The sequence below is a fragment of the Meriones unguiculatus genome, chromosome 6 (genome assembly GCF_030254825.1).
Source record: "Meriones unguiculatus strain TT.TT164.6M chromosome 6, Bangor_MerUng_6.1, whole genome shotgun sequence".
NCBI classification, from domain to species: Eukaryota; Metazoa; Chordata; class Mammalia; order Rodentia; family Muridae; genus Meriones; species Meriones unguiculatus.
The window spans coordinates 77629859-77646392 of NC_083354.1; the positions used below are offsets into that span (position 1 = coordinate 77629859).

The 16534-nt window shown below is 42.2% G+C and overlaps 1 protein-coding gene across 10 annotated transcripts in view; it reads right to left on the reverse strand.

Moving 5' to 3' along the window:
- The window catches only part of Mast4 (microtubule associated serine/threonine kinase family member 4), a 585425-nt gene that overhangs the window by 255154 nt on the left and 313737 nt on the right, over positions 1-16534 (reverse strand). For 5 of the 10 annotated variants that reach the window (XM_021649162.2, XM_060385656.1, XM_060385658.1 and 2 more), the window contains one exon: positions 2262-2297. The exons of the other annotated variants lie outside the window; for them this stretch is intronic. In XM_021649162.2, the coding sequence (XP_021504837.1) occupies positions 2262-2297 (36 nt within the window). The remainder of the gene's footprint in view (positions 1-2261; positions 2298-16534) is intronic. 10 annotated transcript variants of the gene reach the window in all.

Sequence of the window (16534 nt, forward strand, 5' to 3'; positions counted from 1 at the left end):
TGGCTATGGCAAAGCTAATGAAATCTTCTCTTTAGTCAAGTAAACACAGGTAGAACCTACCTGGCATAGTCCCTCTACTCTCATAAGCACAGTACAGACCTCATCTTTATTTGGGTATGCATTAATGTGTGAGTTAATATTACTATTATTTAACAACAGGCATTTTGTTTGCTTGTGTTTATTCCCCACTTAGACAGGGTCTTTCTATATTGCCCTGGCTGGCCTAAAACTCACTGTGTGGACCAGGCTGACCTCAGACTCACAGAGATCCATCTGCCTCTGCCTCCCTAATGCTGGAATTAAAATGTGTGTGCCACCATACTTAGAAATAACAGGCAATTTTGATATTTTAAATGTATTTAAAATATTTTTAATATTTGTGTGTGTATGTGTGTGCATGTGTATGTACCTATGCTTATGGGTAGGTGCCCAAAGGAGAGGGCATTAGTGTATTGAAGCTGAAGTTAGAGGCATCTGTAGCCACCTGACTTGGGCCAAGATCTGAACCGCCTTCAGCTTGAAGCAGCAAATGTTCTTAATTTCTGAGCCATCTCTTCTGCTCCTCAAATTCTTTTTAAAAAGCAGAAAGTATTTATTATTTTAAACCATGCCAACCAAAAGTTTTCAAAGAGAAATTAAGAATGCTAATGAACACAGGTAAGCCAATGTTACGTAAATATAAAAGCCAAGAATTGTCTTAACTAACTCAAGTATTGGACAATTTTACCCAGACTTCAAGCACGAAAGTTTACAAAATCCATGAAATATTCCATCTTAAGTTTAAAAAGAACAAAATCATAAAATATTCTAAGAAAACGGTTTTGTTAGGCACGTCAGAGGTAGCTTATCGTCCTCATCATTGAATCTACACTCTGCAACCAGGTGAGGTACAGGGGTCCCTGTGCTCTGTACAGAAACAGAAATGCCAATCACTTATAAAACTTCAGTCACTGAAAGCTCGAAGCACATGAGTTTTAATGCAATGATCTAATTCTCTGATGGATTAAAATGTTCTGTCAGCTTCTCTATTTTCTGCAACTTGGAGGGACTGAGAAACTATTATGGGGAAGACAAAATCACATTTAAAGAATCAGAATAGACAGAAGAAATACCTTGCGGTCTTATTGGAAGGTTCTATTCTAATTATTAGCATCAGACAGAAGAACTTTCCATACTGAGAAATATTGTTTTTGCTTCTATCCACTGTGTTTTATTACCTTTCAGATTTAGAACATTTGGGTGCTGGGAATGGTGGCACGCACCTTTAAAACTAGCACTTTTGGATCTCTGTGTGTTCAGGCCAGCCTGGTCTACACAGTGAGTTCCAGGCCAGCCAGCGTTATAGAGTGAGAACCTGTCTCAGGAAATAAATAAGTAAGTAGGCAAATAAGTAACTCAAACATTTACAATTAAAAAAAAATTCTCCCCAATTTCAAATTGTAACCTAATTAGAATAGAAAATTATAATTAGCTGTGATACGTATAAAAACAAGGCTAGTAGGTAACTTAGCATATATAATAAGTCCCTAGAGAGCCCCAGAACAGAATGTTGCTGATACAGACAGACAGAGAAGAATCAGAAAGGGCAATCCAGAGCTAGGTCCAAATACACATGTCATCTTTCCATGTGACAAGTATAACACTTCAGCCCCATGAAAAAGCATGGGTCTTGTAATAATTAGAACTTAGGTCATTGGTCATGCACCTGAGAAACAAAAAGAAACAGGATCCTACCTCATATCACATGCAACATTGAAAACTGAAGTAAGTTTTGAATGTTTCTTTTTAAATGAGGTAAAAATATTCAAGACAATTTCTTGCAATCTTGAGGTAAGCAAACCATGCTGAGCACAGCAGAAATCTCAGAACCCAAGAAGGAGAAGACATATTCGATTAAATAATTAACAGTTTTCATTTGACAAAAGACATTATACACAGAGGGAAACATCACAAAGATATTTTCACACATATAACAAACTATTAACACCTTTAAAAAACTGAGCTCCTAGAATTTGAAAATGGAACGATGGGCTATGAAAGTGAAATGAAGACAAAAAAAATTCAAACAGACATCTGACACACAAAAGCAGACTCAGCATTAGTGGCAGGAGAGAAAATGAAAAATCAATCATCAGAGACAGTGAGGCTGGCAAGAATTGAAAGGGGACATCCCATGCTGGAGAGAATGCAGGAAATGGGAGGTGGCGTGCTAGTCCTTTCAGTAATCTAGCAATATCTATTAAAATTAAAAACACACATACCGTTTGACCAAGCAATTCCACTTCTGGGAATCTACCCTATGGGGAAAAAAGGACCAGTATGTAAGTGTGTTACGTACAGACATTCACTGAAGCATTGTTTCTGGGCCTTAGGGCTGGCAAAGGCAGTTCTGGATATAATATGAATGTCCATCATTAGAGAAACAAACCTGCCAAACATCTATCCTGCCAAATATTGTATAATCACTCAAATGAATGAGATAGAGTTGTCTTGATCAACTTGGAAGGGTGAGAAGGTGAGAAACACTGACCGAAGAGTAAATGTCTAGCTGGCATTCCTTCTAAGGCCAGTAGCAATGTATGGGAACATATTTTTCTGGGTCTAAAGCAAGGAAAGGAAACACACAGACCAATCTAACAAGGGCCACATGAGTGCCATATGGAGACAGGGACTATGTTTGGATGCCTTGCTATTTAGGATGAGCACAGTTACAGCTTTTATTATAACTTTCAAAGTTATTTTTGATCAAGAATATCAGCCTACATTAAGAGAAGTACTCCAGGGCATTTGTGTTTGGTAAACTGGCATTGAAAAGACAAATGACTCCTTGTTGGGTCATGCTCATGCTCATCTCAACATGCCAGTGTTAATTTTTTGTGGCTTTCTAATATCCACCTTTTTTTTTTCTGTCTACTCTATGTGTGTTCCATAGCTTATACCCAAACTAAATAATTTGGGCAACACAGACTATACTCTATTTCCAGGAACTCCTAAACTGTTTCTAAACCATTGCTCTATGAGAAACAATTCCAAGTCACTTATACAGTTGCAAATCTTCCAGTTATCACATTTTTCAAAATTTAAAAAATAAGAAGTGAATGTACTTTCTCAATAGTTTTAAGATAAATCAATCAATCTATCTATCTATCTATCTATCTATCTATCTATAGATCTCCAAGCTGGACACTATTTGTGCAGGGCTTTAATCCCAGTACTTAGGAGGCAGAGGCCAGCTTGGCAGAGTGAGTTGGAGTCCAGCTTGGTCTACAAAGTGAGTTCCAGGACAACCTGGGCTATGCAGAGAGCTCCTGTCTTGAAAAACCACCACCACCACCAACAAAAATACTTAAAAAATAAAAAAGAAATAAAGAAATATATCCAAGACAAGACCCAAACTGCATTCTAGAGGCATTGGCTTCCTGGGCATGCTTATGTGGTTGGGAGGGTACAGTCATGTACGCACAGGCACGTGGAGGCCAGGGGCCATGTTGGGTGTCTTCCTCAATTGTGCTCAATCTACACTTTTCAGAGAAGATATCACACTGACTGACCAGACTGGCTGCCAATTGAGCCCTGGGAACGACTTTATTTTCATCTCTCCACCGCTGTGATTATAGCCACACCACTTCCTACACGGAAGCATTTGAACCATGGTTCTCATGTTTGTGATGTCAGGCCATCTAGCTCAGTAAATGTAATTCTAATAGCTTTGTTCTAATCAGACAACTGCCCCTCCATTCTTTCGTTCCAATACAACTAATGAGAAAATCCACATTCTTTCATGTTTCAACTCAGACTAGCCTAATGGCAAGAGCTTAACATATTCAGTGTTCGGTTCAGAATTTAAAACGGACTAATCTCATGGTGGGATAGTCAAAATTATCCCCTAGGTGAAAATGAACCAGAAAAAAAATAGCCTGGGAACATCTGGACCACAGCTCGATAAGAGCCCCGGTATCCGTGAGCAACACTGACCTGTTGCTGTATTTGGTGTGAAGCCTGGGCTTTTCAGTCATCTGAACTAGTTAGTTAGCTTTAGTTACATTATTCAGACACTTTTGGTTAGGTTTTCTATCAGCTGCAATCAAAAGTTGACCAATCAATAAAATCCTCAATGGATACTACCATGTCCACCCAGAACTGTTTACTGAAAGGAACTAACTCAAAAGTCCCAAATTTTTACCATTTACTCAAGGTATCCTCATGTTCAGTTTCCTTTGTTAGGTAACACTTGGGAGAATTTTCTGAAAAAATCCTCAGTGGAGACCCTCAGGCTAAACTTGGTCACCCAGGGTGAGTTTCTAGTGACTACACAAAAGCAATTCTCCTAATGGCATCAGATCTATGAGGTCTCAGAGAAGCCATCATCTCTCATTCTCATTCTACTTTCTCTTCTATGCCTCCCTCTCTGCACCCCTTTTTCCAACAGGTAACTCCTGGGGGCGAGGGCCAGCGATTTCCATGTACACCGTAGGACATTCAACTTTATTCTTGGCTCCTTTTTACTGGAAAGGAAAACCCATCCACCTTCAATAATGAGGACATCCAAAGATATCTCTAGATATTGTCAAGCACTTTCATGGACGGGAGAAACTCAAAATTACCTTGGATCCCCTCCTAGCCTAGACCAACAATCAGTTTAGTTGTTCACCGGACACTGCCATGCTATAGGACACAATCCTTGGAGTACGAACATCCCCCCGTGTGGCCTGCGGCATGACCTCTCTGGACCTCTCCCTGGCCAGTGAACTCCGCCTGGCCAATCTTCTTCTCTTATTGCCCCATAGCATGGTCCCTGAACTCACCTGCTGTTCTTCTTCCTGGAAAAAATATATATAACTGATTCCTTCTGGTTGTAGATTCCAACCAATCATTGCTTGAGCTGTTCCAGGAACTGCTCACCCAGGCATTCCTCTTGGACTTCTCCGAAAGGGATTTTCTGATGAAGTATGTGCTCATGTCTGTCGTGCACTCCCCAGTTGAGGCCCTGGATCCTGGGTCACTAATATCATCCACACTGTTTGAAGGTACCCCCACACCCATCTCTCCATGATAAGGTGTCATTCCCTCTAATCCATCTCTAGGACTAGACTTATATAATAGTTTCTGCAGACCCATACCAGCTCCTCAGATTGACCTATAGTCTCTATAAAATTTCAGGGGGAAACAAAACTCTTGGGTTTTCTTATAGGAGTGGACAAACTGCCTCTAAAGTTTAAAAATCCCAAGCAGCTAACAAAAACTTTGAAATACATTAAAGCTAAAGGACTAGCAGCAATATCAACTAGATTCACTATCACTGACATGAAGACAAACAGATCAATGAAACAAAACAGAAAGCCTGTCAGCAGACACTCAAATGCAGGGACAATTGAGCTTTGACAAAAATACACAGCATTTCAATAAACAAAGAATGGTCTTTTCAACAACTGGCAACAGAAGCATTAGATGTTTGTTTACATAGAAAAACAGGAACTTTCATTCATATCTCACCTGATTTGTAAAAATTAACTCAAAATTAAGAACAGCTCTAAACATATGAAAGTTCTGGAAAACAGAGGGGGAAACTTTTGTCACCTTGGATTACGTAGACTTCTTAGAGTCACCACCAAAGCGGTGAAGGAATAAACTGAAGACCATCAGAGTTCAAAACATTTGCTCATCTGATTATAAAGAGAATACAACCCCACAGGCTGGGAGACCCCATTTACAGAGTCGACATCTTTTATCCGTACTTGCGACTGGAGATGTTTCAGATGGCTGAATATTTGAGATTTGGGGTTTCTGAATTAGGGATGCAGCAGATGTATTTATAAAATCCAAGAATTCTCAACTTCCTAAGTGTCGTCCAAAACTGAACGGATCATCAGACATTGCCATTGCCATGGGACAGACTATTACCTAGCAATGGGAAGAATTAGCAGTAATATATGCAACATCTGTTAGAACCTGTGCTACAAAATAGTTCTCTTAAGAGAAAGAAGCCAGACCAAAAGTGGGGCCGGGGGGGAGAGGGGAGGATGTTAGTCACAGTATCATCCCACTTAACATTTTTAATGTGCAACCTAATCTCTGGGGTGGCGGGTGGCAGGTGAGGGGTGGAAGGCATTGATAGTTGCCTGGCTGGGGTACACGGGTGGACGGAATAATACACAGGACAGAGGAACCTCTGGGGGGAGATAAGCAGTCCACACTCCTGCTGCTGCTGTTGCTGCTACTGCTGGTTGTACTTGGACACTTTGCTTCTGTTCTTTTTATTCTGGAGAACTAAGGACAGATTCGGGATCTCATACAGGTGAGGCAAGCCCTCGACACTGAGCGTCCACACGCCCCCAATGCATACTGGGAAACTATGTGCACTTTCATGCATATCAAGTAGGCACCAGTAAAACGGTCTTCTTAGTGGGAATAAGAATGTAATATCAGTTCGTAGACCACGTGGGGGTACCATGTCCTGGGACAACTGAAATTGGCTCATGCGACGTGGGCTTTCAGAAGAGAAAGCAACCAGAGGGATGGCTGTTTTATAGAATTCCGCTAATGGCGTCAGAGCAACAGAACGCCCAGCTCTAGGAGCCCTGTCCTGGGAGATGTAATCTGCACCAGAGCAGGGAGTAACTAGGCAGAACACATCTTTGCTATGATTCTCCTCTTAAAAATCTGCAAAGACGAGTTGGGTGTGCTGGCACACGCCTTCAATCCCAGCACTCTCGAGGCAGAAACAGGCAGATCTCTGAGTCTGAGGCCAGCCTGGTCCACAAAGTGAGTTCCAGGACAGCCAGGGCTACACAGAGAAACCCTATCTTGAAAAAAAAATCTGCAAGGACAAGCATGGCCTAGTACTATTCTGTGTTCTTCACAATGTATAATTGCAACCATGTAGAGCAAAACACATGGAAGAACAGCAGAAGGAAAGATGGAAACAAGAGGAAACCGATCTGGTATAGAACTAAGGAGCCTGAATTCTCAAAGACAATAATTAAGTTATATGCTTTGTCCAATGTTTATGACAATATTTGTCCATGATTCCACCAGAATCAACTACATTAACATACAAATAATACTCAGAATGTCGGCATTGTTCCCCTAAGACATGAAACCTGCATACTGATCTATTAATTCATCTCAGCACGTGATGTCAAGTGCGGTTTTCAAACACCCTTCAGCTCCTCCAAGTGCTTCTGGAGCCCACGAGGATTGGTTTTAACATTTAAACTAATTTAACGCAGACATGAAGGAAAAAAAGAACCAACCTTTCGCTTGGTTGACTCTTGATTTATTAAGATACTAAACACCGTGCTTTGTATCCTGATCTACAAACCCCCTGGTAAACACACTCATGTGACCCTGCTAGGCAAAGGAGCCCTTGCAGCTGCAGCAAAGAGGCCAAGGGAAGCAGTGCGGGGAGACGACCCCCCCACCGTGCCCAACCTGTGCCTACCTGGAGGGTAGGTGACAGTTCCCTGAAAATAAACATGGTGATCATTTATTCACAGTGGCTACAGGGGTGGAAGTCACATAGCAGTGCCAAGTGCTTAAAGAAAATTCCCTCTTCAGTTGCTTAAAAACCTAAATCTCTCAGCTAAGCCCTGCGTCTAAGCTGACCGGTCTCACTGAACACTTATCCACCCCCAGCTCACTACAGGCTCCCGCCATGCCAAATCCATCTTCCGGAGAACTAGGGCTCAGTCCTGGGTGTCTCTGCAGGGCTAATCCTATGGATCTCTACGACACCTGAAAGCTAAAAATCAGTTCTTTTTGTATAATAAAGGCACAAAGGACGTCCTACATTTTTTCCTTTTTCTTCTTTTCTTAGACTGGGTCTTATGTAGCCCAGGCTGTCCTTGAACTTAGCACAGGATGACATTGGACTTTCGATCCTCTTGTTTCTACCTTCCTAAGGGCTGAAATTATACAGTGCCAGAGACTGGACACAGCCAATGCTGTCAGCCAAGCATTTTTACCAACTGAACAATCCCCAGAGCTCAACACAACAGATTTTCTTTCTCTCTCTCTCTCTCTCTCTCTCTCTCTCTCTCTCTCTCTCTCTCTCTCTGTGTGTGTGTGTGTGTGTGTGTGTGTGTGTGTGTGTTAATAAAGCAAGGGCACTTCCATGAAAGCAACTACAAAATATCCTAATACTTACCAGAGATTATAGGACAGGCTTTTCAAAAACACTTCCCTAGATTCTATAAACACTTTTACATTTATTACCAGAATTTTCACTCTTTGGACTAGAGGTCACAGAAGGCCAGCAGGTAAAGAGCTTGCTGTGTAAGTGTGGAAAGTTTTAGATCACCAGCACCCACATAAAAGGCGAAAGCAGCATTGCATGTCTGTAACCCTAGCACTGGTCACTGGATCCCAGGGCCCTGCCGCCAGCCAGAACTCTGTGAGCTCCAGGCTCAGTAAGAGAATCTTGTTTGAAAAAAATAAGGAAAAGGATGATAGAAGGCGGCTCTCAACACTGATTAATGGACTACATACACACACAAACACACGCATGTACACACACACACACACACACACACACACACACACAGAAGTACCTCCACACACACAAATGGGTGACCACACAAATACACACACACTTACAGACTTTGCATTCTAAAATATTAAAAAATAACTTCCTGTGTGAGATGCTACCTGCTTATATTTATGTGACAATAAAATTTATATAGTCAATCAAACCTTTTCTTTTCATTTTTGCAAAGTGGACTATCTGTGTAGAACTCCCTAATGACACAGAGGCAAATGTTGTCTGGGAAAATGTTGTGTGAGGGGAAGCAAGGCTCAGATGGCCCTTAGGAGGGAGTGAGGAGGAACTAAAAGGCTCCACAGGCATTATCCACACACACTGACATGCAAGTGCAGGGGTGTCCTCAATCTTACCCAGAAGAGTTAAGCTTACATAACAATAGGTTAAAAGACAAAGCAGATATAGTCTTACAGACAAATCTCAGAGGATGAGATCTCCATTGCAAAAGGAGGGAGAAAATAACCCCAAAGTACTTTTGATTTTCCTAGGGCCACTACAGGGAGTAAAGAGAAAAGGATGTGAAGCCTCCTCAAGAGACGTTCACACAAGGAAGTCCACTTCTTCCTGGTCCCTGCCTGTGCATCAGAGGGCTCGAATGGCTTCTGCACAATGGGGTAACGAGAGAACAATACTGAATTGAGCAGAGCGCTCACATGTCTAGTCGGATAATGAATACATAGAGGAGTTGCCAGTTACCACAGCTGGGCTCCGGAGGCCCCTGACTTGGGCAGCCATCACTGGCCCCTTTATCATTCTGGGGTACGCTTTGTTCTTGGTGGTTCTGGGGGTTTGGCAAGTGCGTTTTCCCTCAGCTGCATGAGTAAGTGGAAACTTTTAAGAACTTGCCTGGCATTCCAGAATATTCAAAGGAGCCGTGACAAGCACCGTGAAGGGGACATACGTTAGGAAGTTTACTCACTCATTATTTGGTCTGCACTATTCAAGTCAATGTTAACCTTCATATCAACAAAACAAACAGTCTTGCTAACACTCAAGCATACTGGCTTCAAGGTGAAAAGATGGCACCCCAGTCCCTGATGATTAGAACCCTAAATTCTGCTAATGTTTCACAATCACTGTACTAGTTGAGCCTAACAAGTCCCAAGATCTCTTCATTGCTACTTCATCATTAATCAAATAAAGCCAGTTTAAATAAAGTTTCTCTCAAGGATTCTCCTAGCTTTGAAATCCTATGACTAGGTTTTTCCATTTTCTTCAACACTTACTTGTCCCAAGCCACAGCTGCAAGAAGTGATTGACTCTTCTGGGAAAGGGGCTACTAAGCCTTAGGAGCTGGTGATACAATGACTGTGTGGGTCTGTCTCCACTGTGCAGGCAGAATAAGCCCTACTGAAAACCATAAGGCCACTGGCCCCTCTCAGAAAATCCAACAAAACAGCCTCCTAGAGAATGTTACTAAAATGATCTGGCTTTCAGAGCACTTCCTTCGAGGAAGTGTGCCACTGTGGAGGTGAAGCTTTGAGGTCTTCAATGCTCAAGCTACACCCAGTGTGAAACAAATCCAGTCTTCTGGCGGCCTCTGGATCAAGATGCAGAACTCTCTGCTCCACCAGAGCGCATGTCTGCCTACGCTCTGCTGTCACGCTTCCCACCATGATGATAGCGGGCTAAACCTCTGACACTGGAAGCCAGCCCCAATTAAATATTACCCTTCATAAGAGCTGCCATGGTCATGGTGTTTCTTCATAGCAATAAAACTCTATTGCAACCTCTGAACAATTCCAGGATAGAGTACCGTTTCCATCTTATAGATGGGAAACTAAGATACACAAAAGTAACTTGTAGCAGTCCCAGGACTGGTAAATTGGCAGAGACCAAATCCAAATCCAGGCAGTGCTCCAAAGCCTTATGCAGTGACTTCCCACAGATCAGCAGACCAGAGAAGGTAACTTTTAGTGGGAGAGCTATCTTCTCCCAGCCCCCTTGGCGGCACTGTATGAGCTAAAAAGGAATTGCCTTTGGAAAAGACTTCCCAGACCTAGCTGAACTCAAATTGATAGTATTACTCTAGTAAAGATGAAATTCTTAAATTGATAACTTCTTTTCATACATCTGAGGACCCAAAGCTAGCAGACCAGCTCACCAACCTAAAGCCCAAAACTTACCTAAAAATGGCAGTTCTCAGCTGGAAATGGTGTTTTGGATTCCCCTAAAGATTTTGTGTGCCCCCTCACTCATACTCATTCTCTGTCTCTGTCTCTCTGTCTCTGTCTCTCCATCTCCATCTCTCTGTCTCTGTTTTTCTCTCTCTCTCCCTCTCATATACACACACACATATACACACACACTTCTAATCTCCATGTTTAGAAGTACATATGGATTCTGATGATCCTAAACCTTCCTGGGATAACTCAACCCTTCCCCTGGAGCAGAAAGAAGGTCTTCTTCTAATTTCCAAAGTTAAGCACATCTCCCCCAACCCCACCCCACCCCGCATTGTTCTGTTTTCCCAGCCTCCTCTATTCCCTACAGCAAGGAAGACAAACCTGAAAAGAAGGGCTGCAAATGCATGCCAAATGCCAAACTGGCTACTCCATGAATACAGAAATGCAACTGACATTCTCCACAGCCTGAATCCCTCTCTTCACTCTCGGATATACTATACCACTCCCTCTTTTTATATAAACATGCCACTTTAAATGCTAATTCAGAGGCAACACTCAATTTTTTTTCTTCATTTTGTTTTGGATTTCTAACATCAACATGACACTGGACTTCTTTTTGGCTTTGACAGTAGATATTCTGAACTCTTACTTCAATATTTGTGGGGGTAGGAGGGTACAGTGTTACAGGGAAAATACATTCGTTTTAAAACATAGCCAAATATGGTTTGCATGTCTTCTATTTTGCTTGAATTAAACCCCTTTTTTTTTTCTCCTCTTTCCGGAAATGCTGCCTTCATCTTGCTGAAAAAAAAAATCTCATAAATCTTTTTCAAATCTATTGCAAAACCACGGTGATTCCCTCTCCCTGCGTTCTGGAAATAACCTCATTTTATCCAAACTATTTTTCAGAACAGCCAGGCAAGGCATTATGTTCTGAGCTTAAGTCTTTTTAAAAAGTACACCGAACTATGCATATCAATAGCATCTGCCCAAACCTATTCAATGACTTAGAAGGTCACTACCTAGCTTGTCTCAAAATAAGGAACTCCAGTCTCGGAAAAGCCCTGATCCTGTGCAGGAAACTCCGTCAGTGTCAAGTTCAGCCGTCTCAGCTCCCCCTGAGTCTCCAGAGACCAACTTTTCTCTGCTTTGAAGGCCCTAAGCACTTTTCAGCAGCAGTCTCTCTGTGTGTGGATCGCTTTCATTTCCCACACCATCCCTGGATATCCTTGGCTCTTCTCACATATGGAAGACAGCCGGAAGGAAGTGGAGTGAGTGTATTGCCTTCTGTGCACTTCCTAACTTATTCATAGAGCAAAGGCTTTTGGAAGTCTACTCAAACCTCTGGCAGAGTGGTCTCGGGCCACTTTTGCTAAAAGGCAGTGAGGGGGTACCTAAATGCGTGGTGCTGCCTTTCCTGTGGCTGCAGGCACAGGGGACCCCCAAACCTCACACAAACCTTCAGAGATGAAGGCTGCAAGGCCACCCTGCAGAGGCGGAAGCGAGACTATGACCAAGTTGACCAGGCCTTCATCAGGCACACCCTGGTCTGTTCTCCCCAGCCTGTATACCTCAGATCTTGCACTTCCCTTTCTTGGTCAGTTTAGAAGCTTTTCGGAGCTGTCTGGGCTCCTTTTCAACACTCTGAAACTGGAGTTATCTGACAGCAAGTTGGGTTCCTTATCCATTGAGCAAATCAGCAGCAATTCTGCTGTTTAGACATCTGTTGCTATGACAAGAAAGCTTGAGCTGTATAATTTTTGTGGTGGAAATTACCAGGGGATATTACGGTACACAGGAAAACAAGTGTGTCCAGAAGATCTATATTGTAAATTATATGATCATGGAAATACTAAGTTTGTACTGTTGTGAGGCTCACTGGGGAGAATTCTAGCTGACTAGCCCTTTGTAAATGGAAATACAAAAAGTATGATGATTATCTAAGGATAGGTTATGAATCAATGTGGTCTCAAGTGCCATTGTCTATGGTGACTGGAATGGTGGAGGCTGAAAACCCGATGGCCCCTTAAAGGTTCAACGATATGAGAGATTCCTGGACTCTGAAGAGACAGGTGCTCCCTCTGGTCCACTCTGCATCTATAGGTGACTAGGGTCTTCACAGAGGTATCAGGGATGTAAATGCCATGATATTTAGTGCTCTCATGGACAACGACATGAAAAGAACAGAGCACAGGACCAACTTGAAGGGGGAGGCCAATGGCTCCTTTATGTGTTTATATTTCCAATATGGCTACATTGAACAAATAAATCCTTTTGGCTTCTTATGATTACTTGCCTACTTAACTGGTGTCCGTGGCTGGGTGGCCGAACCTAGCATGTTGAGGCAGCCAGAGTCCAAGTTTTTAAGCTGAAACACCAGTCACTTGGCCAGCCCACCAAAAGTCTTCCATTAATGAGATTTTGGCTGTACCCAAAGGCAGGTACATGTAAGTGAGGTATTGAAAGGAAATACCTTCGAATGAATTTCTGGTTCTAGAGAGTATCAGAGTAGGTATGATGGAGATGAGCACTGCTTTACAGATAATGAGCTGGGCTTCCTACAGGCCTATAACAGTCTATTTAGATCCCTACTGGATATCTAATGTGGCCCGCATAACTGGGCTACAGCCACTTTCAGAATGGTGCAAGGAAAAGGTGAACAGAGAAGAAACGGAAGCTGATGAAAATGCCAGTGCTGTTGCCAGCTGAGGCAATCAAGGGAGAACACGGCATCGCAGCTGACTCTTGAGTGCCACTCCTCAGCATGCAGGCCTCCCTTTCTAGAGCTCCCATGTACATTTGGAGCTGCTTCCACTTGGGTCCTGCTGCTGGATACCACTAAATGCCATCTCTAAAGCTTGTGTGGCCAAAGAACACAAAGCTGAGGAATCACCTAAGAATCATTCATTGCTTCTACGAAAATAAAGTGCTAGCTGCAATGATTTTTATAGATTCCCAGGCCCAGCGGGCTTCATGCAAGAACATGGCAAGGCTCATAATTAAGCAAGGCAGAGGGAAGGCCATGTTTAGCAGTAGGGAGAATCTACTGCTAAGAATAGATAATACAATTCCGTTTGCTTTGTGGAGAGATCTGAAAGCCCATTAAAAGGCAGGCAGGGAGGAGGTGGGAAGAACTGGCCAGCCAATTTCCTGCTCCTCTCTCCAGGGCATAAACACCACATACACCACACAGGCACTCTAGGGAATTCCATAAAATAAAAAATAATAATAACAAATAAATAAATAATAAGGGGCTTCTGTCCTGGGGAGTTGTTTGTTTAGGCAACTAACTAAACACAAAGGCACCTTTCAAAGTAAGCAGTAGCTGCCAGGGGTGCATGACTCTTGTTCCTAACTATTCGTCAGTTCGCCTCTTTGCCTTCTTCACTTTTTCTACTCTCTTCGCCCAAAAACAAACTCCTTGGGCACAGATTTATTTAGAAATGCCAGGCAAGTGCTCAGTAGGAGACCAACAACACTAACACAGAGAGTGGTGACCAGCCAAATAAAAACCATGTCAAAGTCCCAGGCTGAATCTATGACGCCAAGGACAACCATATAGGATCTGTGTCCTAGCAGACAGGCCTGGTGACAGGGGCTACGGAGACCCGGCAGGAATACCTTCACTCTGCTGGAGGCTGCCCGAGGGGTGGGAGGTGGGCTTGTGTCTATTCCACCAACAGCAATACCGGAGACATTTCTGTATCTGGCTTGTCAGGAAGAACAACCACCAGACTCAAGTTCTGAAGCTCAAGATTCTAATTCATCACCATAACGCAATGATCTCGTTTTCCTCCTTGCCTACCTTCTGGCAGCATATGAGAAGCGATTTTAAGAGCCCTAAAACCTATCCACCCAATTCAGTTTATGCTTTTAGTATCCAAGATGGGAAACTTCCAGGTATTATAAAAACTGCAGTCATCTGGGGACGATCTTCATCAAGAGACCAAAAAACAAAAGAGTTTTGATGCACCCTCCTATTTGAAATAGACTTTTTAAATATAAAATCTATGCAAGTTATTTTTACCCCAGGGCAAAGGTTTGGTTCAAAGCTTGACTTGCACTTTCACACAATTAAGAATGTGAAGTCACAGAAGATGTAATATGAGCATCTACTTATTGCCACAGCTTGCTGTATTGGGCAGACTTTAGCCTCTCCATCTCTGCCTTTTTCTATAGTAGCAACTTCTCACACAAACCTGCTGCCCGTGCATCCTTTATGCTTCTATGGTAAATGTATTTAGAATCCACGGAATTTTGTTGTATACTTTTACATTTTAAGATGTAAATGCTGCCTTCTCTCTGGGACTTGTTCATCACTGCATTTGTTCAACATTTAACCTTCTATATACTATTTCCTTGCATAGCTACACCAGTCCCATGATTTTGGTAGACTGCTGAGGGAGAAGAAACATGGAGTGTGGTGACTTAAGTTCTGAGGAAATGGAAGGAAAAAACTGCTCTGAGAATCAGGGATCCAAAGCCTTCCTTGAATGGAAAAGAGAAGCTAAAATCCGCCTAATACAGCAAGCTGGAGCAGAGATAAGATTTGAGGCCTTAAAGAAGATTAGAGTGCTGGAAAGCCTCTGGGGAAACTTAGCTGAGGTCACATTTATCTAGTAACATCTTGCCTGGAAGGCAGTTCCCTTGGCTTTTCTCGCGGCTTGCTCTTTGCACTTCAGAATAAAGGTCTTAATCAACTCTGGCACCTTTTAAACTTTATTTATAGGCCATACAGTCTTCATGCTAGCACCCATCAAAATGACTGCAGAAAATTAGAGGAGAATTGATTATTTTTTTTCTCAACACTATTGTTTGCTTTTATAATCTCTCCATCATGAGAAAGCATATTTTCTCCCTTTCATTTATGAAAATTTTATTTTTAAATGTAGCGTATGCATGTTTTAGGACTGTACATATAGAAGTTATTTTTTAGCTTATTCAAAATAATACTTAAAATTTCAAACAAAGCTAATAGATTTTATAAGTTTCAAAGTGGAAGGAATAAAATTTTAAAGTAGAAACATCAAGTTAGAAGCAGCAAGCCAAAGCGATTTCCTCTGAGGCACAGCCCCTCTGACAAGTTCAGTCTCGTGGCTTGGAGAGCAAGGACCGTGAGGCCCAAGCTGAGTGAGGCTTGTGCAGTTGTTCACGCTAACATGGAAAATGAAGGACTCAACCCAACAGCAGGGGCCAGCAGAACAACACAGTCTTCCTGCAGAAGAGTGGAGGAGTTGAAAGCATTTGCCAGGAGGCATTTTTTTTTTTTCAATGCACAGGGTGAGGAAGTGCTGGTAGAACAATCATGTACTGTGACATTGGCTAAAACCAGCTTTAGAAAAAGCTATGCTGTCATCCTTCATTAGCTCTGTATTAGAATGAACCTGGCACTGTTTATAAAAGCATTTCTTTTTCTGGGTGTCATAAAGGACCATGCATGCAGAGAATAATTACCGGCCCGCTGTGTGGCCTTCTCTGAGGACACTGAGGGCTGTGGGGCTCTGCCATATCACCCATTGTTAATTCTTTGAGGGTTAAGTGTAGTAAATAAAAAACTGTTAGGTTTGGGGTTGATTCATTTAGAAATATTAATTTTCACAAAATCCACTCTTGACCCACGTGCTTTCCTCTACCACCCAATAAATCAATTGATTTTTATTAGAGAAGGGACTTTAAATACCCTATGTAATTCAAAGCATGGGCTCCAAGCACACTTATTTCATTATCCTTTTTTTTGAATTAATGATTCCATTTTCTCAAGTGAAGAAATTTTTTCTCTTTATCATGTGTTTTCACCTCAATTCATGGCTATTAGCTAAAATGAACAGAACTGAGACTTGACTGTGAAAGGAACATTTAGCTCTTACAT